Source organism: Triticum aestivum, chromosome 7A, assembly GCF_018294505.1.
Source record: "Triticum aestivum cultivar Chinese Spring chromosome 7A, IWGSC CS RefSeq v2.1, whole genome shotgun sequence".
NCBI classification, from domain to species: domain Eukaryota; kingdom Viridiplantae; phylum Streptophyta; class Magnoliopsida; order Poales; family Poaceae; genus Triticum; species Triticum aestivum.
In genome coordinates, this window is record NC_057812.1 from 628,805,203 (window position 1) to 628,831,253 (window position 26,051).

Sequence of the window (26,051 nt, forward strand, 5' to 3'; positions counted from 1 at the left end):
ATGGCCGTGTGGGCGGCATGGTGGCAGGGGTGTGGCGTTCGGTGGCGGTGAGTGTTTGCTGGGGTGAAAACCTGTTCTATCTTCGGACGAACCGGCGGCGGCGTAATCGCTTCCTTCTTGAAGGCGTCGTCGCGGCTCTCACCGGTCATTGTGTCGCTCTAGGAGAAACTCTGACCCCCGGGTCGGGCAGTGGCGGCGCGTTGGGGTCGTAACCTTCTTGGAGGCGCCGCCTTGGAGCTCACGGTTCGTCATATGCGGCTTCATCTCTTCGCCGTGGCGTGTTCACGATGGAGGTCCTCGATTGCTCTTGTAGTGTTAGGAGTGGTGTTGCTGCGCTCAGCACCTATGTATCCCACCTTGGGTGTGTGTGCGTGTGTTGTCGTGGGGTGCGTTTGTATGTGGGTTGTGGTTGATCTTTGCTTTATATATAAAGCGAGGCAAAAGCCTTTTTCGATAATCTGAGGCCGGCGTCGATCTATCGAGATCAAGCAATCGCACGTGCCACAACATCGAGATTTGTTTAGAAGGTTCACTATTCAGCGGCTATATATCGCCTAGGGCTCCTCCACACAATATCATACATCGGCCACCCAGACATCGGTACATGCCGTTGACTCCCTCTACGTGTATGCGCTATTATATTGACATAGATTATAGCATGTATCTTTAGGACAAGCGCGACGAGACCAGCTCCCTAGGTCTGGATCAGGGTGTCGTCACTGCAAGACAAAACGACCACCCAAGCCACCCTCCGCACACCTCTTGCTGCCCACACTACCAAGATTGATAGCCGCCACCACGACGATGCAGCCCGCTGGAGAACCACCCATGTGGACCGGCATCCACGTCCGAGAATCCGCCAATCTTCAACACAACCTCCCAACCATGGTAGAAGAAATGAAAGGCGCATCCGTTCACTCCTATTCCAACATCATCCGGGAGCCTGGCTCGACATCTCCACCGTAGGAGGCGTCCATGCCTGCATCCCCATCTAGTCTTGGTGGACCGGGAAGGGGGGGGGGAGGGACGACCTTGATACTACCGACGGCCTTGCCGAGCAAGCGCGCACAATGTCATACTCGTTGTCGTGGATGCTGGGCTAGCCGACCATGTAGCAGTATCACGATAACCACTGAGGCCCACCGCACATGCCGGGAGAAGGTACTCATCGTCCGCAAGCACCGCTCGGACCAGCCAAACCCCAACTACCCGGACGTCATCGACGGCGGCGGCGGCGGGGTAGGGGAGAAGGAGGTGGGGGGACGCAGCTCCGACAGCTTGGGTTTTCAGGGCATGACCAATGCATAGCCCCAGGGTGATGCCCCGTAGGCCACATAGGATCGGATGTCAGGAAAAGTAGGTTCAGATGGAGCAGCGGGATCCTTTGCAGGAGGCGGGTGTTTGGAAAGAAAAAGTGTGGTCTGGTGCGTAAAGCTGAAAATGTTAAAATGGTGAGTAGAGATGCACGTGTGGTGGGAGTCTTTATTTTCTATTCTTTGATGAGGCCCCACTAATAGCAGCATACATTGGGGAGAAAAAATCGATATAGATGCTTCAAACTACTTTTTATTATGATGCACATGTATCCATATGTCACCATTGTACATGTGATCTGTATCCATATGAGGCTGTTGCCTTTTCTTCTTTTCCTTGCTGATATGATGCCTTTCTTTGTATCTGTGGTCACGATGACTCCAGTCCAAAGCAGAGCCGATGGCGAGCCCCACGATCTCGGACCGGATCCGACCCTACTTGACATCCTTGTCAGCAGCAAAGCGACGGACACACAGAATCGCGCGGCATGGCACTCGAAAAAGAAAGAATGTCTTCCTTTAATCCTGTCAAAAAGAAAGAATGTTTTTCCGCTGTTCTTTGCCACACCCACACGCGCACGCATCGCCGCCCCGGCGACGAAAACCACCGCTCCTCCGTCAATCCACGCCTTTCTCTAGAACGCCCGGCCGGGTATAAAAGGAGGCCGTGGCAAAGCAGGAACTCATCGACCATTCAGTAGCTAGCTAGCTCCGAGTCCTGTCGAGATACGCACGCACTCATCATTTACAACCGTTTCTGCATGGCTTCCTACGCGGCTTTCCTCCTCCTCGTCGCTGCTTTGTTTGTGTGCTGCTGCCACGCGCAAGGCGGCGACGACGGCGCCGTGGCGGCGATCTACAGCCTCGGCGACTCCATCACGGACACGGGGAACCTGGCCAAGGAGGCGCCGCCCGGCGCGTTCGAGACCATCAAGCACCTCCCCTACGGCGTCACCTTCGGCCGCCCCACCGGCCGATGCTCCGACGGCCTCCTCATGATCGACTTCCTCGGTACGCACGTTCGTCCCAACTAGCAGTGCATGCATACTCTGCTTCAGAGTGAACGGCAGGAGTAGTACTGCACGTAGTGAACGTACGTGACACTCTGGTTCATGTGCAATGCAGCTCAGGACATGGGCCACCCGTTCCTCAACCCTTACCTGGCCAAGAACATGAGCTTCGACCACGGCGTGAACTTCGCCGTCGCCGGAGCCACCGCCATGGACCCTGCCGACCTGTTCAACCGCACCTTCTCCATGCCCTTCACCTCCAACTCCCTCAAGCTACAGCTCCGGTGGTTCAAGGACTTCATGAAGTCCACCTTCGCTACTGATGCAGGCAATTCATAAATTTTCTTCCCACATTATCTCAACGCAGACTGTTTTCGCAGTCAGGCATACTAATTCTCTATGTAAAATTTCTGTGTGCAGAAATTCGCAAGAGGCTCCAATCTTCTCTGGTTTTGGTCGGGGAGATCGGAGGAAACGACTACAACTTCGCCTTCTACGCAAACAAGTCTGTCAGTGAGGTGGAGAAAATGATCCCAGCTGTGGTTCAGACCATCATCAACGCCACCAAGGTACTATCTTCAAACATCTTCTCTTACACGTACATCCAAAAGATTGGGAACTAATTCTGCCGAGTTGCCTCTCTCATCACACACAGGAAGTGCTTGACATGGGCGCGAGCAGAGTCATCGTCCCGGGCAACTTCCCCATCGGCTGCCTCCCGAGCTACCTCACTGCCATGGCTGCGCCAGAGCCGTCGGCATACGACTCCACGGCCTGCCTCAAAGACCTCAACCTCTTCGCCGCCAAGCACAACGCGCAGCTCCAGCGGGCCGTCGCCGGTCTCCAGGCGTCATACCCGGACGCGGCCATCGCCTACGCCGACTACTTCAACTCCTTCCTCAGCCTCCTCAAGGGCGCCCCGGCGCTCGGCTTCGACGAGAATAGCACGCACAAGGCCTGCTGCGGCGCCGGCGGCAGGTACAACTATGACTTGAGGCTGATGTGCGGCGTGGAGGGGACGGCGGTGTGTGCGGACCCGTCGGCGTACGTGAGCTGGGACGGCATCCACATGACCCAGGCGGCGTACAAGGCCATGTCCAGGCTCATCTACCACGGGAGGTACCTGCAGCCACAGATACTCAGCTTCCCGGAGGAGAAAAATGGACAGACATGATAAACTGTTTGATTCTCCCCTAGACTAGACGATGGAAGCCTCACCGCAACATTTTGAGCCTTCGATGAGTTCTTCCATGGCTATGCTATATATGCACTCTGCACTATGTATCCAGATTAAACTACTCCGACCTAAAGTAAAAGTAAAGATGCAGTTTTAGCATGTTGAGCAGGGTATACAGTTAACAAACAAAGTTACTTCTCTCAAGTAAATTGAGAGGATTTTACGTGTTGATCTGGTACAAAGTTACAAACCTACATTTCTCTAAAGAACTTGCAAAGTTACAGCATAAGAGTAGCCTGCCCCTGGTATGTTGCCTCAGTTCATGTATCTAGCTAGTGCTATCACACTTTCATCAGGACTCAAGCCTCCAGCGAGCTTTGATCCTTGAGAGTACAGAGGGCAAATCTTACAGGAAAAAACCCACCAGCAAATAAATGCACACAAATCCAAACACTAAGAGCTAAGATTTAACAGCCTTGATTTGATCTATGCTAAACAACTATGTACATTGAGAATACCAGTTGAGCTCAGAATTCTGGCGAATGATCTCCGGTGCAAAGTTGTTTGAAACGGGATAGCAGCAATGTTAAATCTGGGTCAGCTTCATGCTTCTTCCAAGCTTCCTCAAACTGCTGTCCCTTGCATCTACAAGGGTACATCTTACCATGAGAAGACCAAATGACAGATCTCAGAGGAAAAAATGATGAAATGCGGAAAAGTACAAAATATTTAAGTAGGAGTTCTGGCTGGATATGTATAAGTACATACTAAGACAACAACAATTTGCACCTGAATCCAAGTGGCAGAAACCAACAGAAGATAACCAGTATCTCCCGGGACAGAAACTGACCTGGTTTGAGTGCACTCTAAAGATCAGAATACTTTACTCCCATCACCACTCCAGTATCATAATACTAAGGTTAACATTAAATATTTTTACCCTGGCCAGAAGTATTGTTCCAACGATTAATCTTGTTCCAACTAGTCCATTGGTTGTACAGACACAGTGCTAGAAGAAGCTCCCACACCAGGTGGGGTGTGGGTTTGGGGAAGGATTATACGAGGCAGACCTTACCCCTGCACAGTGCAATTCAGAGAGGCCAGGTTAAACCCAGGACCTCTTGGCACAAGTGGGGGGTATATCACCACTGCGCCAGGCCCCCATTGTTTGATTAGATAAATTATCTTCAGACGTAACCTAACTTGGTTGGATGAAATAATAGAAGGTTATCTTGAGCACCAATTCATAAAAGTCATAAGCATGATACACTGAAGAATAACCAATTTAACTGCCCACCAAGACAGTAGAATGGCAGCCAACGAGGTGCAAGATAAGGACTCATTCTGAACCAGTGTACTATTCTAATTTCCGAACCTAATTTACTCCCAGAGATGTACAGCTGCCATTTAATAGGAGTGTGATGTAAAAACTAAAATCACTAGTGAAGGATAATCTTACTTCTGGAGTAGCATGAGTATATCCATTATGTGATTTCGCATGATCTCATGGCTCTTTCTCATGGCCGACTCCTTATACAAAAGAACAAGCTCATCCACCAGTCTAAATACAAAAAAAAAAAAAGTGAGTTGGAAATTTCCAGATTCAGCAAGTGCCAAGTAGATAAAACAAAAGATGACAACAATCCTAAGAAGTACTGCACGACCTAGTTACAGAGGGAGTATCATATTCTCTAGTACCTTGAAGTGTAGGGCGACTTCCTGATCCAGGTGAGCTTAATAACTATATGAATTCGCTCTAACACCTGCAAATGATATATGGCTGGAATATTAAAGAAATGTGATTAATACATAGATAATCACATTGTCCATAATCAGGACAACCTTCTTACCAGAAGAACTGTTCTATCATCATCAGCATGCATCCATTGGAAAAATAGAGAGAACAGGAGACGAAAATGTGCCAACAGGAAGAGGCCCATAGCATCCAAAACTGGCCCGATAAGGGTAAGCCATGCAACACGACGTTCTTTGTTTAGTGGTTGCCGTTCCAGGTGTCCCAACATCTCAGAAAGTACGCGGTCGTACCTGGAACCAATGGAAAACTGAAGTTGAAGGAAAAGGACAAGATATGTAGTTGAGGTTTAAAGTAGAGATGAACCAGACTGATGGTACCTATATAAAACTCATATTAGTAGACAGCTGAGTAACTTTAAGTCAGTGTCTTTGTCCTAGCTTTCCACTCTTCAGCCAATGACTATAACTGTTAATCTCAGATTCCCCCACGATTATGATGTACTTCAATATAAGTAGAACAAATTCCATCTACGTTGCTTTTCTAAACAGTGCTATCAATGTTGTTAAGGCGGCAAGGCGACCTAATGCGAGCACCCACTGCCCTAACACCTAAGCACCTAGCTAAAGCGTGCATAATTGCAAGGAGCTGCCAGGGCGCCTTGATGCCTAAGCGCCCAAGGCAGGACGCCTTAAAAACAATGGTGACTATTGACTACAGAAGGAGAAGATGATGTAATAGTCTTTTATCTCACTAACTTAAAGGCAGATTTTCAGTTTTAAGCCATTCCATTTGCCGAAAAAGGCTTTCGCCCCGCTTTATATTATAAAGCACATGCCCAAGCCAACAATCCACAGAGGTTCAAACACACACACACACACACACACCGATCCATAAGGGTTAATGCTGAGGGCACAGCTCAACAAGCCCTAGAACAGAAATAAACGACTGCACATCTAGTCGGGCTCGGGGGGGGGGGGGGGGGGCGGAAGCGGTGGCGCCAGGCGAGCGATCGAAGGTCGGCGAGGAGGGTGTTGATGACGTCCCGATCCTGAGGGCGGCTAAGCGGCCGCCAAAGCTGCAGGTACCCACACATTTTTAAAATGGAGTCAGTAGCATGTCTGAGAGTGACCTTTTGGATGACAAGCTTATTGCGGACAGTCCACAGCGTCCAGGCGAGGACCCCTACGCAGAGCCAACGGATATGTCGGTAGCGAGGGGGGAGGCATGGATCTCTGCGAGAAGGTCGGGGAAATTGGAATTGCACCACTGTCCACCAACCGTCTCGCGGAAACTGGACCAAAGAAACTGGGCCGTGGAGCACGCGAAGAAGATGTGGTTAGCGTCCTCCACCGTGCCGCACAGGGGGCAAAGCCCATCTCCAGGTCCGTTACGCTTGAGGACTTCAACTCCGGAGGGGAGGCGTCCACGGATCCATCGCCAAAGGAAGATCCTAATCTTCAGTGGCAGGCGGATATCCCAGACCAAACTGAAGGGCTCGGGGGCGGGCGAAGGCGCGATGGCCGCGTATAGGGACTTAGTAGAGAAGCGTCCGGAAGATTCTAGGCGCCAAGAGATGGCGTCCGGGGTGTCGGTGACGTTCATCGGGAGAAGGGCAATGTCCTCGAGGAGGGCATCCCAGGCGGCCACTTCGGGCGGGCCAAAAGGGCGGCGAAACGCGAAGCGCCCTAAGTCAATAAGGGCCGTCTCAACAGAGACCCGCAGGTCAACAGCAATGGCGAAGAGCTCGGGAAAGCGGGCGGCCAGAGGGGTGTCGCCGATCCACCGATCAAACCAGAACAGGGTCGCGGACCCAGACCCAACCGAGATGGACGTGCCAATGCGAAGCACAGGGAGCAGCTGAATGACGGCCTGCCAAAACTGGGATCCGCCCGAACGCTGACAGAAAGCCAGAGGCTGTCCACGGAGGTACTTGTTCCGGATGATGGTGAGCCAAAGCCCTCTGTCACCATTAGCAATACGCCATAGTCACCGGGTCAGGAGGGCGATGTTCATGCGCCGGGAGGACAAAATCCCCAGACCCCCCTGGTCCTTGGGTTTACATATGTCCGGCCAACTGACCATATGGTACTTCTGTCTGTCATCCTCGCCAGCCCAGTAGAACCTGGATTGGTACTTGGCAATTTCCATGTGCAGCGTTTCATGGAGGCTATAAAAGCTCATGAGGTACCAAAGAAGGCTGGCGAGAGAGGAGTTGATGAGAATCACACGCGCAGCCTTCGATAGCCAGCGCCCTTTCCAAGGCTCGACGCGATGTTGCATACGGGTCACCGTGGGGCGGAGGTCCGCCACGGTGAGGCGCGAATCACTAATGGGGATCCCCAGGTAGGTCGTGGGGAAAGAACCCAGCCGATAGTTAAGTCGGTCAGCGATAGCCTGAGCTTCCACCGGAGGGTAACCAAGAACCATCACTTCGCTCTTATCGAAGTTGATCGTTAGGCCCGACATCTGCTGGAAGCACAGGAGGAGGAACTTCAGGTTAGCCACGTCCTGAGTAGAACCTTCAACCATTATTATGGTGTCATCCACGTATTGAAGGAGGGAGACTCCTCCCCCTCCGACTAGGTGGGGGACAATGCCGTGAATATGGCCGGCACCCTTGGCTTTGTCCAGGATGGCGGCCAGAGCATCGACCACCATGTTGAACAGGAACGGCGAGAACGGGTCCCCCTGACGCACCCCACATAGAGTGGGGAAGTATGGCCCAATCTCGCCGTTGATGTTCACCGCAGTCCGCCCACAGGAGACTAATTGCATCACGCGAGTCACCCAGCGGTCGTCAAAGCCCTTATGCAGCAGCACTTCCCGAAGGAAAGGCCAGTGCACAGTGTCATAAGCTTTATGAAAGTCCAGCTTCAGGAAGACAGCGCGATGTTGTTTCACCCGAACTTCGTGAAGGACTTGATGGAAGACCAACACGCCATCTAAAATAAACCGGCCTTGGATGAAGGCCGATTGGTTCGGGTGAGTGATCGAGTTAGCAAGCAGGGTCACCCTATTGGCGTACCCTTTGGCCAGGATTCGGAATATCACGTTAATCACGGTGATGGGACGGAACTGGCGAATATCAGAGGCGCCCGGAACCTTTGGGATGAGGGTAATGATCCCATAATTGAGGCGTCCAAGGTCCATAGAGCCCGAATAGAACTCCTCGAAGAGGGCCATGACCTCAGGTTTGACTGTCTGCCAGAACGTAACGGGCAAGCCATCCGGACCCGGGGCCGAGGAGGGGTTCATTCCTTTAATGGCCGCGAGTACCTCTTCTTCGGCGAAGGGGGCAACAAGGGCCGTGTTAGCCTCGTCGGAAACCAACTCCACCCCCGTCCAAGTGTCGGGGGCGAGACTAGCCCCACCCCGAGGGGTGGGGATAAAGAGGGCTTTGTAGAAGCCGTCTACATGAGCCCGAATGGCCGCGGGGCGGACAAGGGGGGCATCATCCTCCCACAAGCAGTGGATGGAATTTCTCCGGCGTCGGCCATTCGCAACCGCCTGGAAATATGCAGTGGTCGCATCGCCGCGGAGCACCCATCTTTGGGTACCACGCAACCTCCAGTATGCCTCCTCATCTGTGTAGATGGAGGAGAGTTGATCCTCAAGATCATATCTCAGCATCCACTCATCTGGGGAGAGCCCAGAGGAGTCGGCCCGGGCGTCCAGAGCCTGAATAGTCAACAAGAGAGATCTTTTACGCTCGCGGAGGTCACGGCCAAGATTAGCGCCCCAGCCCTTCATGAATTGGCGGGCAAGCTTGGCGCAGAAGTGCCACGAGTCAACGGCGGACATGGAGCGATGGGGAGAGGCGCGAGCAAGAGTCCAACGAGCAGAGACCGCATCCCGAAAGCCGGCCTGGTTGAGCCAAAAGGACTCAAACCTAAACCGCGGCGGGAGGGGGGGCGCTCGTCCGCAGAGGATAGGAGGAGAGGGACGTGGTCAGACCCAATCCGGGTAATCGCCCGGAGCAAGGTCAGGGGGCACCTCAATTCCCACTCCGGGGAAACTAGGACACGATCCAAGACGGATCGCGTCGGGTCGGCCTGGCGGTTAGTCCAGGTGAATCGCGCCCCCGTCCGCTCGATCTCCCGGAGGCCGAGCTCCGCGATCTAGTCGTTGAACAACTGCATCCGGGGGAGGTTAATCCTATCATTATTCTTCTCGTCCGGAGAACGGATGAGGTTAAAATCTCCGCCCACAACTACTGGGAGGAGGGAGGCAGAGATCTTTTGGTGGAGCTCCACAAGGAAGGTCGGGGAACGGTGGTGATCCGCCGGACCATAGACAACCACGACCTCCCATTTGAAGTTCAGAGCTCGCTCAAGAATCTCCATGCTAACGAAGAATTCGCCCCGGTCCATGCCGCCCACCTCGAAGGTGGCATCCTTAACCCCTAAAAGGATGCCACCGGAGTGGCCCGTGGTCCCACTAGAAGGGAGCCAATGCCAGGCGAAGAGGTGAGAGCTGAGGCAGTCAAGCTCCTGGAGGGAGAACTCAGTACGCAAGGTTTCCTGGATCGCAATGATGTCAATGTGTTCGTCACGCATGTATTCGACTAGTTGGCGGCGTCGGCCATCATGACCGAAGCCGCGGATGTTCCAAAAAAGGGCCTGCATCTAAGCCCCCATCGGGGGGCTGCTTGACCCCAGGACACGAGATGCGCTTTGGGCGCGGAGAGCAGCAGTGCGGGACCGAGTGCGCCCACGAATAGCCCCGTCGACCACCGGAGGGGCCTGAACAGCGGTACGGGCAGTCTGGTCCTCAGGGGTCCTACGCAGGCGAGCCCGAGTCTCAGCCAGCTTACCATCCAGGATCTCGCGAGCCCTATTGGCCGCGATCTGCTCTAAGGGGGGACCCACTTCCCCCCTGAAAACGATGGTCGAGTCAGTGGCCATCTTGGCAAGGTGTCCAAGAGGAACGGCCTCAAGCGCGGAAAAGGAACAACAGGAAGAACTGGGGAGGGCGGAATCCACACCTGACTCGAGGTTCCGGGCAGCCGCTCGGATCTCAGCACGCTCGGCGATGGACGGAACCGAGGCATTGGCCGGGCGGGCCGCATCGAGGCGGGTGCTGCGGCGAGACGCCGTCACCGGCGTCGAGGAGGAGCGGGGCCGCCTGGTGTACGCCACCGTCTGGGGAGGGATCGCGGAGACCGGAGTGGTGATGACCACGGCCACCGCCGAAGCCGGGGAGGCAGGGGAAGTGGGGTGGGCGTCGGGGGCCACCAGCGGGGGAAGCGGGGCGACGAGCAGCAGGGTGTCACCAGACGCATCCCCCACAGGCGGGAGCACCGGAGAGGGCTCTCCGAGGGGAGGGGTCCCACTGTCACCACCCGTGAGGACCGGAGGGGTCGGGGCCGGGGGGGACGGTGGTTCCGGATCCGATGGAGAGGAGCGGCGAGCGGAGTTGGCGGACGGAGAATGGGGCGACGAGGGGGGCACGACGAGCAGACCAACACTCGAGATGTCACTGGCCGACTCCGAGGCAGGGGGAGAGGGCGCCACTGGGGGTGCGGCCAGCTGAAGAGCCACCGCGAGGTCAGCGGCAGACACTCGGGTGTGGCCCTGCCCAGAGCCGCCGCGACCCGAGGGGGGGTTGGCGGGCTCACGAGACGGGGAGCGGGAGCGCTCAGAGATGTCGTCGTCCTCCTCGTGGTCATCGAAGCAGGAGTGGCGGGGGCGCCGGTGGTGGGAGCCATCGGCATCCGCGGGCCCGCCCCCCTGGAGGCTGTTGGCGAAGAGGCGGGGGCGGCCGATGTGGTTCGGCGGTTCGGGGCAGATGGTGAGGTCGTATCCGTCGTCGTTGAAGAAGACCCGAAGCGTGGTGTGGAGCTTGGAGGCGTCCAGGCATTTCACCTTGACCCGGACCTCCTCCTTGCGCAGAGAGAGCTCGTCGACCACCACCACCTTGCCCAGGATCTTGGACATACTGCGAATGACCCGCTCAGACCGGGCCACGTCTAGGAGGCCGGCGATGAGGAGCCAAGCAGTGTCGAGGACCGCCACAGCCTTGGGATCCCACCTCGGCTCGGAAATGTTCACCACAATCCCGTTGAGGGCCAAGGTGATGCTGTCGCTACGGGTGCAGAGGCCCATGCTCAGGTCGTCGGGGAAGATCACCGAGAAGGCGTTGGGCGCGGTGAAGGTCACCTGCCAATCCCACTTGCATCGGCAGAGGTGGTTGAGCTCGGCCTCGATCAGCTCCGGAGTGGCGACGCCCTCCCCCACGACCGTCACAAGGGCCAGGAGCGAGGGGGAGGGAGGCGGGAGCTCCGGCACCTCAATGTGGAAGAAGCCCATGTCCTCGATGCCGTGGCCGTACATCATGATCTCCTCCGTGACCGGGCGCTCCGGACAGAGAACCGCAGGGTGCCCGGCTTCCTTGCAGAGGTAGCAGGTCGGTGGGTTGGGGCAAGCCACCTGGAAGTGGCCGGGCAGGCCGCAGTTGAAGCACGGCGGACCCTCGGGGGCGGCGACGGCACCCGAGGCCGGGGTCACCACGGCGGCGGAGGAGGCGGCAGGTGGAGGGCGAGGCGGCCCCTTCTTCTTAGTGCCCGGGCGCCCACGGTTCCCGTTGCCACCGTTAGATGGCGGAAAAGCGGCTTGGGCGCACGGGGGCTGGTAATGCCGGTTCTCAGGGGCGGTGGACCCGGAGGCGGGAGGAGCCTGGCGCGGAGGGGAAGGCCGGCGGGAGCCACGACCGTCACGGGCCGGCTAGCGCCGGGTCGGTGACCGGCCTCGGGCAGGCAAGTTGGCCCGGTCCCGAGAGTCCTCCCGAGGCGGATCCCGGCGGGCTGGCGAGTGTGAGCGGCGGTCATCCCGCGCCGGGGAGCGGCGTGATTGGCAGGGAGGGGAGCGGCGGGGGTCGCGAGCAGGGGAACGGCGAGCCGGGCGGGAGGTGAGCTGGCTCCGAAGGTCAGCCTCCCGCCGGAGGCCGTCGGGGGAGGAGCGCGGAGGATCCCGGCGGTCATCCACACGCCGCTTCGGGCGGGGCTCGGCATCGCCCCAGTCCCGGGGCATGGCCGGCGGGGGAGGGGGGGCGAGGGGGTGCGGCGGCCGGAGGGGACAAGGGAGGCGGCCTGCGTGGCGGCGGGATGGGGAGCGAGGGGCGAGGCACGGGGAAACCCTACATGGGGCCAAATCGAGCGCCGGGACGGGCCAGACCGCGCCGAGGGGCGCTGCTGGGCCACACCACGCGCGGCCGGGCTGGACGGCCGGCCCACGCAGCGGTCGGCGGCCCGCATCCCACCTGGGGGTCCAGCAGCCGACAGCCCGGGGGAAGGCCCGGTTGGGCCCCAGGGAGGCCCAGCAGCAGCGCAGCCCAAAACGACCGGCCCGAGGCAACCAACCGGGGCACGAGGGTTTCCCCAGGCACCGCCGCGGAGGTCGCCACCGGGGCAGGACGGGGGCGACGCGGCTAGGGCACGACACGCCGGCCGGTCGGAGACAGGGAGGGAGCAGCCCCGAAGGAGGAAATGAACGGGCGAAAGGGGGCTCTCCGGACAAGGATGCTCGAGAGCGCGAGCACCGCCGCCGGCGACTGGCCGGCCGGAGCAGAGGCGGATGCCGCCAACGCGGGGGACCGCCAGGAGTCGAGCGCAGCACCGCGGTCGGCGCGGCCGGCGACGCCCCAGCCGCCAGCACGACGCCGCCGGGGAGGGGCCCGAGACCCCAAGGCGTCCCCTTTCGACCCAGGAGACGGCCGCCGGTGGCGCCAATCGGTCCCGCGGGAGGCCGAACTCCCACCCCTGGGAGTCAGGCCGCTGGCAGGGACGGATGGAGGCGGCCGGACCGGAGCGCGAGGCGGGATGCGGTTGCGGCAGGCGATGGGGCGGCCCGCGGCCACATTGGCAGCTTCGGCGAGGTCCGCCCAGGACTCGCGCGGAGGAACAGCCAAAGGAGACGGCGGGGAATCGGGCGAGGGGGGCGCCGGCGGGCCGGCCGCGGGCGAGGCCAGGGGCGAGGGCGGCGGCGGCGGCGCCGCCGAGGCGACTAGGGCGTCGCCAGAGCCAGCGCACGCGAGAGCCATCGCCATTCCATTTGTAAATATGGATCTCCAGGGGCCATCAAGATATAGTACCAGGACCTCAATTGCATTTTGGTGCAAAAGAAAAAGGCTATACCACAGTTCTCAAAGTGGCAGATGAGTAGTACATTTATATAATAAATATCTTATACATTTCAAAATACCCATACTCCAATGTAAAATCCGAGAATTTACAACAGGAATAAAACGGAGAATTTACAAGTAGGAAAAGAGTGTACCAAGGGCTATGTGGATTACTTCTCTGAGTGCAAGTCAAGAGCAGCACTGATACCTCAATAACACGATACCATATAACTCATCATCTGCAGGAATGTTATGGCAACAAGCATCCAGTATTGCATCTTCATACAAACTTAATTCTGTTACTTTCACATTCTTTGCTATGTGCATGAAGCTAATCATTCCTTATTCCTGTCAATCATATGGATCATTCTCACTCAAAATGCCCACCAACAGCAATTTAGGGGAAAATGAAATAAGCACTACTGGTCAAGCTGAATGCGGTTAAAGAAAAAGTTGCACTGCTATTCAGCAGATACTGGAGTTATCCTCAATAGAGAAACCAAAAAAGGACATCACCATACCTTAACATCCGGTGACCAATGATCCAATGCCGTCAAAGCACATGGAATGACTAACCAGCACAGATCGCCAAGCTTGGGGTAATTAACCTGAAACATTCGATGAAGCAACTTCAGTAAACACCTTTAATGCTGAAATACTTCAAAGTTAGTTACTGCAACACATTTTCTGTTTCTCACAGTAATCTGAACATTTTGATTCAAGCAGGTGTCAAGTTTTCCTAAATAAACTACTCCTTACTACAATCTAGCCATGGATGGTCCTAGAATTTACTGATTGCAAAGAGAATGTTTCTTGCGTAACTAGCATTCGAACACAAACCTGAGACAACAGCCAACGGAACTGGTGCGCAGCGACAAAGGCGTGCTCCTTGGGCGGCTTCACGGCGCCAACCATCATCATGGCATCATTGGCGTCCACGCTCGTGTCCTTCAGCACGGCCTTCAGCGGCAGCACTGCCTCCGGCATCATGGCCACCAACATCTCGCCGATGCCGGCCCACCCGCCCATCGCCGCCATCTCCTCCATGGCTGCGGCGGCCGCCTTGGAGAGCCCCTCCGGGACCCAGTGCAGCGCGGGGGCCTCCGCGGAGGCCGCGCGGGCGGTGGCGCAGAAGAGGAGGAGGTCCACGGCCTCCTTGCCGGCCCCGCCCGTCGGGGGTTCAGAGGGGGACGGGAGGAGTGAGGCGAGGAGGGATTTGACGGAGGTGTCGGAGCCCTCCGGGGGCGCGTAGGGCGCCGTGGCGAGGAGAGAGCGGAGCGGGGAGGCGACGCGGAGGAGGTCCTCGCGGCGGAGGGCCGCCGACGCGGCGGGCGACGGCAACGGCGCCATGGCCTACCCTACCGCAAAGAGGTCCGTGTGAGAACCGAGTTGTGAAGGAGGAGCCACAACCTCCGGGTCCCACTCGTCAGACATATCCACAACCTCCGCGGCAGCGAAGCAGCGCCGCTATCGCCGCCCTCCTCGGCCGCCGCTGTCGCGCGGGCCGTGCACCGATCGAGCACGGCGATTTGCCGTGCCCGGAGACCGCAAAAGCAGAGGCTGAGGACAATCCTTCAAGCTCTTGAGGCGAGCTTGGAATGGAGTCCCACGCCACACCGCCGATTTCCCTCACCGGTGAGCCCCGTCCGATCCCATTCGCGTCACAGTGCGACACTGAATTCTATCTGATATTTGCCTCGCTTAATTTCTAGCTTTCGGCACCGGAGATCGAGATGGCCGTCTTCTCCACCAACTCCGGTTGAAACTGCGGCTCCCGCCGTCCTGCCTGCTCGGCTTCCTATGCTGGTGAGTTTATGGGATACCGTGGTCGAAGATGACCGCGCTGTTTTGGCAGTTGCATTGCCTACACGGCTTAACCTTCATGACCGCGCCATGCCGCCATGGCTATCATTACGCCGGCCATTTCCAGTATCCTGTAAGGATGTAGATTATGCAGCACCCTGCTAGGTGTTACACAAGGCTAAGCTCTTTCAAAAGAAGAAGGACGTCAATAAGTCCCGAACGTTCAGGATTTGATCATGACAAATCGAACATCTTTGTGGCAATTTATATTTGTTGACCATGACCCTCGTCAACTAAAATTGCCATAACAAACGTTCGATTTGCCATGGTCACATCCCGAACTTTTGGGATTTATCATTTCTGAAAAAGAAAAAAACAACGCTAAGATAAGCTTCCAAGTTGGATCTTAAAAGCTAGAAATTCCATGTTAAGTAGAGAAAAACTGAAATATCTATGACACCTATTTCGATGTGGCTCCAGATTATAATGATGCAGTGAGGGTACATCAAGATATATAGTTACAAATTTATATAGAACACAGCTGTTTCTTCAATCACAAACATTACAATTGTATAGTAAATACTACTTCAGTCTTAAGACAGACATATATTATGATGTCTAGACACACAATGCAGCTCGTTTTCCTGAAACAAAAAAGGAGGATGTTGAATGTGAGCTTTCAGCGGTTCAGCCATAGCTTGGAGCAGTCTTGGTATCGGAGGCAATGTGATCTCAACTAGCCCTTCGAGAATTTGGACCACCTGTCCCATTGTTGGCCGATCAAGCTCATTGTCTTGAAGGCACCAACATGTAACCTTGCAAGCAATTTCAAGCTTGTTTAGATTGGCAATACCATGTAGCTTGTGATCTACCAAACTCCCGACGTCTCCTTCAAGAAGCTTATGTGCGGCATGCACAGGGAAGTAAACATCAGTGTTGCCACCGCTAGGACCTGTCGGACATGAGTTCCTCCTTCCAGATATTATTTCCAACAACACCATCCCGTAGCTAAAAACATTGACTTTTGGTGTAATAGGAACACCGGTAAGCCATTCAGGCGCAAGGTATCCTGTAGTTCCTCTCATTGTTGTCAATACTCTGCTATAATCCCTTCCTAAAAGCTTTGCCATCCCAAAGTCTGCAATTTTTGGAAGGAGTGAAGCATCAAGAAGTATGTTTTCTGGCTTGATATCACAGTGTATGACGCGGTCTCGACAACTGTCATGCAAGTAGGCCAACCCTCTTGCAACACGTATACCAAAATATATTTTTGTACAAAGGTAGTAACAATAAAATGCTGACTGAAAGTTCAGGAAAGTGACCGAAACTTAACAAAAGTAACTGACTGAAACTTAACAAAAAGAAATACTGAAACACAATTGGACACGTAAAAAAGACTGAAACTTCAAATGCTTAAAAATAAGGAGAGTCTAGTTAATACAATTCTGCTGCTTTCATCCGTAAATAAAAGAAGAGATTGTGCTGCTTTAAATTCATCCGTCAACCATCATCTACCGGATAGTTAACTAGCACTGATTTTCACCAATATTCAGTTGGTGAAGGCACTTGTGTTGCACTTATGCACCTCTCCCTCACCCCTCGTTCATAAATAATCGGCACTTCTACTTCTACATAGTTCATAAGAAGAAGAAAAACTCGTCAAAAAAATAATAAGAAGAAAAGTGGTCTATGTTGCTAGTTGTGCAAGGTTTAACATGTCGAGAACGAAAGAATAGATGGGAATAGGAGGTAGCAGGAAACTTAATTTGTGGCCAACAAGAAGATTGTTAGATCCTACCAGAGAACGTTGTCTCAACAGTAATCAACACAGGAGAAAGGTGCAGGATCTGTGTAGTGTGACCTGCAGATCTGCAGCGAACACCTACATCTGGTGGAGGTGCTATTGACTCTCAGAAGCATCCTCCCTGGTGTGTCGCCTACACTGGTCGCTTTAAGGATGTTTGAGTATGCCCCGTTTTTCTGTCAACTCTGCGATCTTCTGGTTAAAAATTCACGACACAGGCAATACAAAGTTGATGATTGTATTTCTAGCATCTATAAAACATTGTTCTGGATTGGATGGCATTGTGTTATTTTGAGTTTGGGTGGGCAGGCAGAAACATTTTTCATGAGACAACAGTTCAAAGATTCTGATTTTGCCGGATATTTTTGGGATGAGTGTCTTAACTTTCTATATGATCAGTTGTGTGCGTCACTAATTAAACAAAATCAGAGTCTTGGTGCAGAATGGTGTGGAGCTCTTTGATCTACAACAAAAATCATCTCAAAGATGTTAACAGACAGACTGCAAAAGTTGATCGCGGAGCTTATTGATGTTATCTTGTCCAACTTTATTAAGGGGCGTTCGATTGCGAAAGAGTTATCGTTGCCTCGGAGCTTGTACAGTCAGCTGTCAAGAGGAAATTGCCGTTGATTGTTTTGAAGTTGGATTTTCAAAAAGCCTTTGATACATTTCTTTGGGACTGCCTGCTTGAAATCTTTCGTCACCGAAGTTTTCCTGATGGCTGGATTAAATGGACCCAAACCATGCTCCGATCTGGCCAGGCTCAGGTTCTTATCAGTGGCACCACTTGGTTGGGGGAAGCCATTTCTTTTTTGAAAGACCCAGCATTGCTGGCTTCATTGATTTAGCAGGAAGGAGAGTACAAAGGTTGATCGGATCGATCAAGAATAGAAAATAAGAAGAGACGGTCAAGCGACCGTCATCTTATGCAGGAAACACTGAAATCAATCTTCTCCCAACATTTCCCCGAACGGGGCCTCTAATTTCTTTGCTCCTGCCAATCTCCATTGTTCTAAGTTACTACTGATCTTTGCACATATCCGCTGATGACTTGGAGTCGCCCCCCTGAAGGTGCATTCATTCCTCTCGTTCCAGATCTCCCACAGAACCATAATGATCATTGATCTGATTGCTCTTCTGTTATGTGGTGAAGTCTGGTTGATGGCCTGCTGGCATATTTGAGCTGATGAGGTGAGGCCCCCGGTCAATGATGATAGAGAGGAGCATCCAGAACGCCTTGCCGTGAGCAGCCAAATTTCCCGCGCGAAACTGCAATCCCAAAACAAATGTGTGGACGTTTCCAGATTGCGAAGGCACAATTGGCAGAAGTAATTGTTCGGCCAACCCCTCCTCTGAAGTCGATCGTTGCACCAAAGCCTGTCCTGGAGAAGTAGCCACATGAACATCTTGTGCTTGTTTGGAGCCCAGACCTTCCAGATTAGGTTGTTGAACATGGGCTGACCCGGGGCCTGAAACTGCATGTTGTATGCTGAATTTGCAGAGTAGCAGCCATTGCTGGTGTGCCTCCATCGTATGCGGTCGTCCTCTTGTGGGCACAGCACCGTGTTTTCGGCCTGTAACATACGCCACATGGACAGAAAATCGGGTGCAATGGCCATGGTGTCACCATGTTGCAAATCTTTGATCCACTGATCATTCCGGAGGGATGCTTCAACGCTTCTACTTTTTCTGCGGGCGTGATTGTAGACTGTTGGGTATGAGATTGCCAGCGGGTAGTCGCCAATCCAGTTGTCTTTCCAGAAGCCTGCTTTGCGGCCGTTCCCGATCTGAACTTTTGTTGCCAAACTGAAAATCTCTCGGTCCTTCTCCGACACCGAGGGCTTTAGCTACACCCACGGCCTTGTTGGTTGATCCCATGTTAGCCACTGCCATCTGAGGCGAAGGGCAATGCTGAACTTGTTTAGGTCTAGGATGCCCAACCCTCCTATACGCACCGGGGAGCAAACCTTCGACCAGGCCACCTTGCACTTACCCCCGGCGAGCTGGTCATCCTGGCACCATAGGAATCGCCTTCGGGCCTTGTCCATCTCTCGAATGATCTTCTCTGGCACTTTTAGAACAGTCATGGCAAAGGTTGGCAGGGCGGAGAGGACGCTACGTACCAGAACCCTCCTACCTGCCAAGTTGAGCAGTTTTCCTTTCCAACCCGCCAGCCGCGCTTTAATTCTGTCAATCAAGAACTGGAAGTGGCTTAGCCTCAGCCTGGCCGTCGAGATCGGCAAGCCGAGGTAAGTCAGGGGGAAGCCAATCAGAGTGCCGCCGAAACCCTGTAGCACATCCGACAAATCGATGTCTTCGCACCTAATGGCTGCCACTGAAGATTTACTTTGGTTGAGTTGCAGCCCTGTTGCTTCTCCGAATTTCGTCAGCAGATCAAGAAGCGTATCCACCTCCGTCTTGGATGGATTGGCGAATATGACCGCGTTGTCTGCGTAAAGGCAGACCCTCATGCTCGCACCCCGACCCGGCAACTGGGTCAGCGTCCCTCCTTCGGAAGCCGCTGCTAGCAGGCGGTGAAGTGGATCAATGGCGATGATGAAAAGGAGCGGGGAGAAAGGATCTCCCTGACGCAGGCCTTGTCGGTGCCAGAACTTCTCACCCGGTTCGCCGTTCATCAGGATGGAGGAGGCGGAGGATAACAGCATGGCGATCAAGTCCCTCCATCGTGGGCTAAAAAACCCATTCTCTGAAGCAGTTCCAGTAGGTATTCCCACGACACTGAATCGAAGGCCTTGGCAATGTCCAATTTGAAAAGAAGGGCCGATTTCCTGTCCCTGTGAAGCGCTCTAACACAGCCCTGCACATACTGATAGCTATCATGGATGCACTTGCCCTTTTGGAAAGCAGATTGCGTCGGTGAGATGAGGTCCTTGAGTTTTGGGGCCAGCCGCATAGATAGAACCTTAGCTATCAGCTTTGACACGGAGTGTATGAGGCTGATAGGCCTGAAGTGGCTCATCTCCGTTGCTCCATCCTTTTTAGGCAGCAGTGCTATGAGTGTCGTGGTAACGATTCCGATAATAAGAGAGGGGTAGGATAAAGGAGCATGATCTATCGAGATGCATATGGGTGACACGGTGGTTTTAGCGAGTTCGGGCCTCCCACAGTGGAGATAACAACCCTACGTCTCGTGCTCCGGAGAGGCTTTGTTTTATCTTAGTATGTATCCGAAGATTACAATGAGAGAGGAACGGATCCCCGTAGTCCTGAGACTAATGGTGAAAGAGAGAGAGAGAGAGAGATGGAAAAAGAGAGCCCCCTCGTCTAGTGGTGGGGGGTGGCTTATATAGAATGCGCCACCCCTCACCTCCTATGTTACAAAGTGGGGCATGAATGCCATAATACCAGCCCACTACCAAGCCCTCACTATGAGAATGATGCCGACTGCTTTGCTGTCTGCTGGTCTTCATATATCCGAGTGAGTCGTACGGTCGAGTGGATGGTATTCTGCTTGGTCGAGTGGATAGTATGCTGCTTGTCCGAGTGGATAGTATGCCTGTATAAAATTTATCTGGACCCACATGTTGTGTGGACCCCATGCTTTATGATATTTCAACCATTCGTGGGCCTACCTATTATGTGTATCCCCAACAATGAGCGCTCTGTTTAGATCGTCGAAGTTTGCTCCTGCTAGATCATAGAATTTCTAGAAAACTGCCATAATGTCATGCTTGATGGTGTTCCAACAAGCCCTGAAGAAACGCCCGGTGAAGCCGTCTGGTCCAGGCGCTTTTTCCGCCGGTGAGGCCTGAATTGCCGCCCATACCTCATGTTTGGTGAAAGGTAGATCGAGGCCCGTCATGTCGACTACCGGCAAGTGCAGTTCGTCCCAGTTTAGGGTGCAGTTGCGCTGCCGGCTCCTTCCCAAAATCTCTGTAAAGTGATCGCACGCGGCCAATGCCTTCTCCTGTTGTTCAGTAATGACAGTGTTGCCCACCCTGATCGAATGAATGTAGTTCTTCCTCCTTCTTGCTCTGATTTTTGCGTGGAAAAACTTTGAGTTTGCGTCGCCAGCCCCGAGCCACATGATCCTGGATGCTTGTCGCTTTTTGGCTCTCTCGATTGCGGCCAGTCCAATCACCTTGAGTTTAAGTTGTTTGCGTAGCACACGCTCCGGCTCCGTCAGATGTCTGGTCTCTTGCGCTATGTCCAACTGTAATATCACCGTGTTTGCGATGTGGAACTGCATCTTGGCGCCTCCAAAGAGCGATCTGCTCCGGATTTTCAGGTCAGCCCCTGTCCTCTGTAGTTTCCTGCCGATGCGTATGAACGGGCAGTCGTGGTTGACTGGCCGATCCCAGGCGTGCTGCACTGTCTCATGGAAGTGTGGGAATTGCGGCCAAAAGCTTTCAAACCTGAACCTTGCTTTCCTAACTGGCGGCGCACCGTTGGCTAACAGCAGGGGGCAGTGATCGGAGAAGGACGTGGAAGCCGTTGTAAGCAACACGTCGGGGAACATGTCTTCCCATGCCAAGTTGCAAAAGACCTTGTCAATGCTGCATAAAGTAGGCTCGTCTCGCTCATTACTCCAAGTGAATCGCCTGTTCTTGCACTTGACCTCTCTGACCCCTGCGTAGTGGATTGCCCGGCGAAAACGGCCCATCATCCTTCTATTGATCAGTCCATTGCTTTTGTCGCTCGCCTGGTAAATCATGTTGAAGTCGCCATTAAGCATCCAAGGTTCAGACGGGGAAGGGGCCGCGCTGGCAAGTTCAGAAAGGAAGTTTTCTTTCTGATCGTCCTCTGTTGGCCCGTAGACGGTTGTCATCCAAAAGAAATCGCAGCTGCCGACGAACTGGACCCTAACCGTGATGGAGAAAATAGCGATCATGTGCGAGACTATGTCAACCACCTGCTTATCCCAAAAAATTGCGGCACCGCCTCTAGTGCCTGTCGCGGGCAGCACCACACAGCCCTGAAGTGAAGGCCCCCCTACTTCTACTGCTAGTTGTGAAGACCAGGATTCGATCTTTGTTTCCTGTAGATTTAGGATCGTGATTTTGTTAGCGTGAGCCACTTCGCTGACGGCCGAACGCTTTGCAAGGGAGTTTAGGCCCCGCACGTTCCAGGACATGATTCTGAAGTTCGTATCAATCATGGGGACAGGGGATTTCTCTTCGTCGACTAACATAGCTACTGAAGGTAAAAACGAGCACACAAGCCTTACAATCCTGCTGGGAACGACACCAGCCACCAATAGACCCCAAACTTCGGCGTCGCCTAACTACTCCTACCTTACACTGGGCACGACACATTGGAATAAAACCTAACTCAAACTGGTTTAAGACCAGCCGTCGACGAAGACTACGATGAAGAACTAGCATGATCACAGCACTGATGCATCCTCGCCGCTCGCTCCAGCCATGCCCGCAGCAATCTTCAGAGCTTCGCAGTCCAGGCCTGTGAGCTTGGCAATGGTAGCGATGTCTTTTATAGAGAGGGGCTCCTGGAAACGCCTAAGGAGATCAGCAGCAGCCTTTGGTGTCATCTTGTCTTTAGGCCCAAGCCCGCCAAGCTCCTGGACGAGGCGCATCGCCGCCCTCTGCGCCACCGGGACGGGGGAGGCCGCTGCTGCCTGCCTAGCACTGCGGCACGTTGGGACCGAGGTGGCCCGCACCTTGGGTGGAGCAGAGGGCCGTGGCCGCACCGGAGGGCTGGGCAGCACTGCCTGGGGCACCGGAGCGAAGAGCTCCAGCGCACCACAGTTGTCGCCGTCCGTTGGCCCCGGAGGGCCGTGGGCAGGCGCTCCTCCAAGCTGCAGGCTGTCGACCTTGTGGGTGATCGCTTCGACGTGGAATCCCACCGCGGCCGCTGCCGGCGAGCAGACGCAGGGGCTGGATAGCGGGACCGAAAGGTCGGCGATGCACGGAAGGATGTCGTCGTCTTCGTGGAACTCCTCCATCACACCAGAGCGCGTGCGAGCATGCGGGGGTGAGTGTCCACCATCTTCAAAGGCCAGCGGGGAGTTGAGGGCGTCGATCATGGCGTTCTCGATCTCAAGCTGCATGACATCCGTGCGCGGCGGGGGGGGGGGGGGGGGGGGAGCGCGCGACCACCAGGGAAGGAAAAGAAGGCGGCCACGGGGTCCGTCTCCAGGGCTTCTCCGCGCGTGGCCACCGGCTTCTGGAGGAGGGGAAGCGGCGGGGTGGCCCGAAGCGGCGTCGCCACAGTCGCCGCCTTGCTTTTGGCGTGTCCCCCCTCCTGATCGCCGTGCCTCCTGCCCGCCGGAGTCCTGCTGCGCCGCCTTGGTGCCGCCTCGATGACGTCAGTGGATTTGCCCCTGGCATGGCAAGAGGTGCCCAGGAGCGTGTCACGCCACGAGCGTCGCTGCTCGCCGGAGTCATCGTCGTCGTGGTTGCGCCGGATCGGCCGAGGAGCCAACCGGCAAGCAGCGGTGGCCAGCCAAGCCTCTGGGCGGCGAGCTTGCGCCTGGCCATCTTCGACACCACCCGTCCAGGAGCCGGGCTCGACGACGCGGGGGTAGGGGCGGTTGTCGTCGTCATCGGAGGAGGGGATCCCACTCTGGCCCGAGTGCGAAGAGCGAGGCGAGAGCGGGGTCCAGTCTTCAACTCGGTCTACGTGTATCAGCAGATCATAGCGGCGCACGCCCGGCGGTGGGGGGACGCGGCGGTCCGGCGGGGAGTAGCCATTTCTTTTGAGTTGGGAGTTCGGCAGGTTGATTCTCTTTCCCCATGTCTTTTCATTTTGGCTGCCGATGTCTTGCAGTGTATGTGTGCCAGAGAGTTCAACAATGGCTAGCTAATCCACCAGTTGGAAAGACACGGCCCGTTCCCGGTGCTGAAATGTGCAGATGGCACGCTGCTACTTCTTCATGGCACCACTGACCAAGCACATATGATCAAGCACATCTTAATAACAGGCTTCCCGGACTTCTCGGAACTGGAAATTAATTGTCACAAAGCATGCTCGTTTCAATCAAATATTAAAAACATGACGGCGGATGAGATCGTGGACATTTTGGGTTGCCCTATAAGCTCTCTGCCATGCACCTACCTCGGAGTTCCGATCTCCACTAACAAAATTCCACAACATTTGCTCCGACCCATCATCCAAAATATTGACAGGGTATTACCAGGATGGATGACGAACCTTCTCTCATGTGGTGGCCGGCTACAGATGGTTGATGCCGTTTTACCAGCGATCGCTGAATATTTCATATCCTGCATGATGCTGTCTGAAGAGAGTGTCGAAAAAATTGACAAGCTGTGTCGGTCGGTCCTCTGGAAAAATTCTAATGGGAGTCATTGCCTTGTGGCATGCGATTATATGATCTTACCCAATGAGAGTGGCGGTTTGGGCGTCCGCAATCTAGTGGCACACAACTCTGCAATGTTGTGCAAGCTAATGAACCTCGTTTTGCAGGGCAGCAGTATTCCATGTTGGGATTGGCTTCAAGCTTCATGCGATCGCCCTTTCAACCCTGCTAAGCATAAACTGGATACTGTTGCTTGGGAGGACTCTCAAGTTAGTGATTCTGGTGGTCATGGATGCCACGCATTGTGCACCAGTTGACGGCTCTAACATATCATTCTGCCTCCACTGTTTGTATTCTGCTGATCTGCTCTTCTCATTCGCCATAGACAAATGCAGCTCATTGAAATCTCAGTTTGCTAACAACTCCTGGCCCATTATTAAGCTTAAGCCAGTACTTCGCAACAATGGATGGTTGTGTGCATCTTGCAATTATACATACATACATACATACATACTCCCCTGAACCTATTTTTAATCTGTTCTTGTGTAGGCTTCATGCATACATACTCGCATTGTCCTCCTTTTGTCCCCACCCTCCCTTTTCGAGAAAGTCTGTGTTTCAGAGAGAGAGAAGGGCGAGAGAAGTAGGTTCTGATACGGCCATGGTACCAGTGACTGATGATACTATTCAAGCTGAGCTAGTTACAGAATTAAGCCATGAAAAAGTTACAGCAAATAATGAAGTGCATGCATCCATATTTCATCAAGGAAAGGATGGTAACTTGCGTCAGTTGTGTGGACCGAGAGTTAATTCTATAATTAACAGACCAAAGACCAATGACGCGGTGCATGCATTAGATTCAAGAGATGTTCTGCACGGTCCTGCACACATAATACAACCAGATTTGGACTATAAAAAAATGGGACGCTGGGGAGGATTAACATGGCCCAACAAGTCAAGAGATCAAGGTAGCTTCCAGAACAAAATTCAAAGGAAATTGTATCATTCTATTCGGCCGCATTACAGAAAAATATCGGAGATTAATAAGGAGCCAACACTACCTTTGGTCGAGCCCAATTTCCATACGCCTCCAAGTTGGCTTTCTCGACGGCGCGTATGTACGTGACATGCTGATTCACATGCGTGCACAGTTAATTAAGTTATTATAATATTATAGGTAGGTTCACGTTGTTTGGCTTGTTAGGATTCTTTCCATTTTAAATATTTCCTTATCCCTAGTTTACTTGGGAATCACGTGAGACTTGGTTTAGGCGAGGTCTGTTTGATGTTAAAAGGCATGGCTTCGGCCAGGTAGAGATTTGAGTTTTTGGGAGTTTATTTGCGAGACAGGAATAACACAGTAAAACGTCCAGGTTTTGGGCGGCTATATCTTGTATATCATCTGAGATTTTCCCATCGTGGAAATTTTCTAGCGACGGAGGGTTGATCATCAATATCGCCGCCTACGTGTTGATCCGAGGGGATCATTATTTTTGTTCGTGTATTTTTGTACACGGGTGAAAATTATTCTTGGAGGTTGCAAGGAGGAACAGGGAGACGGACTGCTCATCAAACATCGCCGTGAAAGATCGGGCCATCTACGCGCGCGAATTAGCATCTCGCTAGTTTGTGCCTCATCAGGTTCCTTCGTGGTTCCTCATCCCTAGAGAGAGAATTTTGTGATCCTCCCTTTGAGTGCTCTAGTACTATGCCCCTAGTTTCTTCCTCTCTCTCTCTGTGGCTCTGCATCCCTCTCTCTGTTTCTCCCCGCCTTTGCTTCACCAGCACTTCAGAATGATGTGGTCTTTTGAAAAACTTTTTTTTCGTGAATAA

The 26,051-nt window shown here is 53.9% G+C and overlaps 2 protein-coding genes and 1 pseudogene across 3 annotated transcripts; 2 read left to right on the forward strand and 1 right to left on the reverse strand.

Moving 5' to 3' along the window:
- Positions 1-1,716: 1,716 nt before the first annotated feature.
- Positions 1,717-3,729, forward strand: LOC123148773 (acetylajmalan esterase). The gene is made up of 4 exons (XM_044568258.1): positions 1,717-2,324; positions 2,439-2,651; positions 2,744-2,892; positions 2,979-3,729. The coding sequence occupies exons 1-4, from the start codon at positions 2,075-2,077 to the stop codon at positions 3,495-3,497; spliced, it is 1,131 nt and encodes a 376-aa protein (XP_044424193.1). The 5' UTR covers positions 1,717-2,074; the 3' UTR covers positions 3,498-3,729.
- Positions 3,209-15,092, reverse strand: LOC123148771 (uncharacterized protein At2g39910-like; annotated as a pseudogene).
- Positions 14,737-26,051, forward strand: LOC123148775 (uncharacterized). 2 transcript variants are annotated; one of them, XR_006474120.1, is made up of 3 exons: positions 14,737-15,009; positions 15,087-15,180; positions 24,391-26,051. XR_006474120.1 is itself a non-coding variant. In XM_044568260.1 (3 exons), the coding sequence occupies exons 1-3, from the start codon at positions 14,973-14,975 to the stop codon at positions 24,738-24,740; spliced, it is 486 nt and encodes a 161-aa protein (XP_044424195.1). In that variant the 5' UTR covers positions 14,737-14,972; the 3' UTR covers positions 24,741-26,051. The 2 variants fall into 2 exon arrangements, 1 of the variants encoding a protein (XP_044424195.1); XM_044568260.1 differs by having other exon boundaries at positions 24,386-26,051.

Bases quoted from the DNA above. Each gene is read 5' to 3' on its own strand.
- LOC123148775 (XM_044568260.1), top strand. From the start codon at position 14,973: ATGGAGTCCCACGCCACACCGCCGATTTCCCTCACCG. The intron at 15,010-15,086 runs GTGAGCCCCGTC...CTTAATTTCTAG, and splicing joins ACCGCCGATTTCCCTCACCG to CTTTCGGCACCGGAGATCGA. The intron at 15,181-24,385 runs GTGAGTTTATGG...CTCGTTTTGCAG, and splicing joins CTGCTCGGCTTCCTATGCTG to GGCAGCAGTATTCCATGTTG.
- LOC123148773 (XM_044568258.1), top strand. From the start codon at position 2,075: ATGGCTTCCTACGCGGCTTTCCTCCTCCTCGTCGCTGCTTTGTTTGTG. The intron at 2,652-2,743 runs GCAATTCATAAA...TTCTGTGTGCAG, and splicing joins CACCTTCGCTACTGATGCAG to AAATTCGCAAGAGGCTCCAA. The intron at 2,893-2,978 runs GTACTATCTTCA...CATCACACACAG, and splicing joins CCATCATCAACGCCACCAAG to GAAGTGCTTGACATGGGCGC.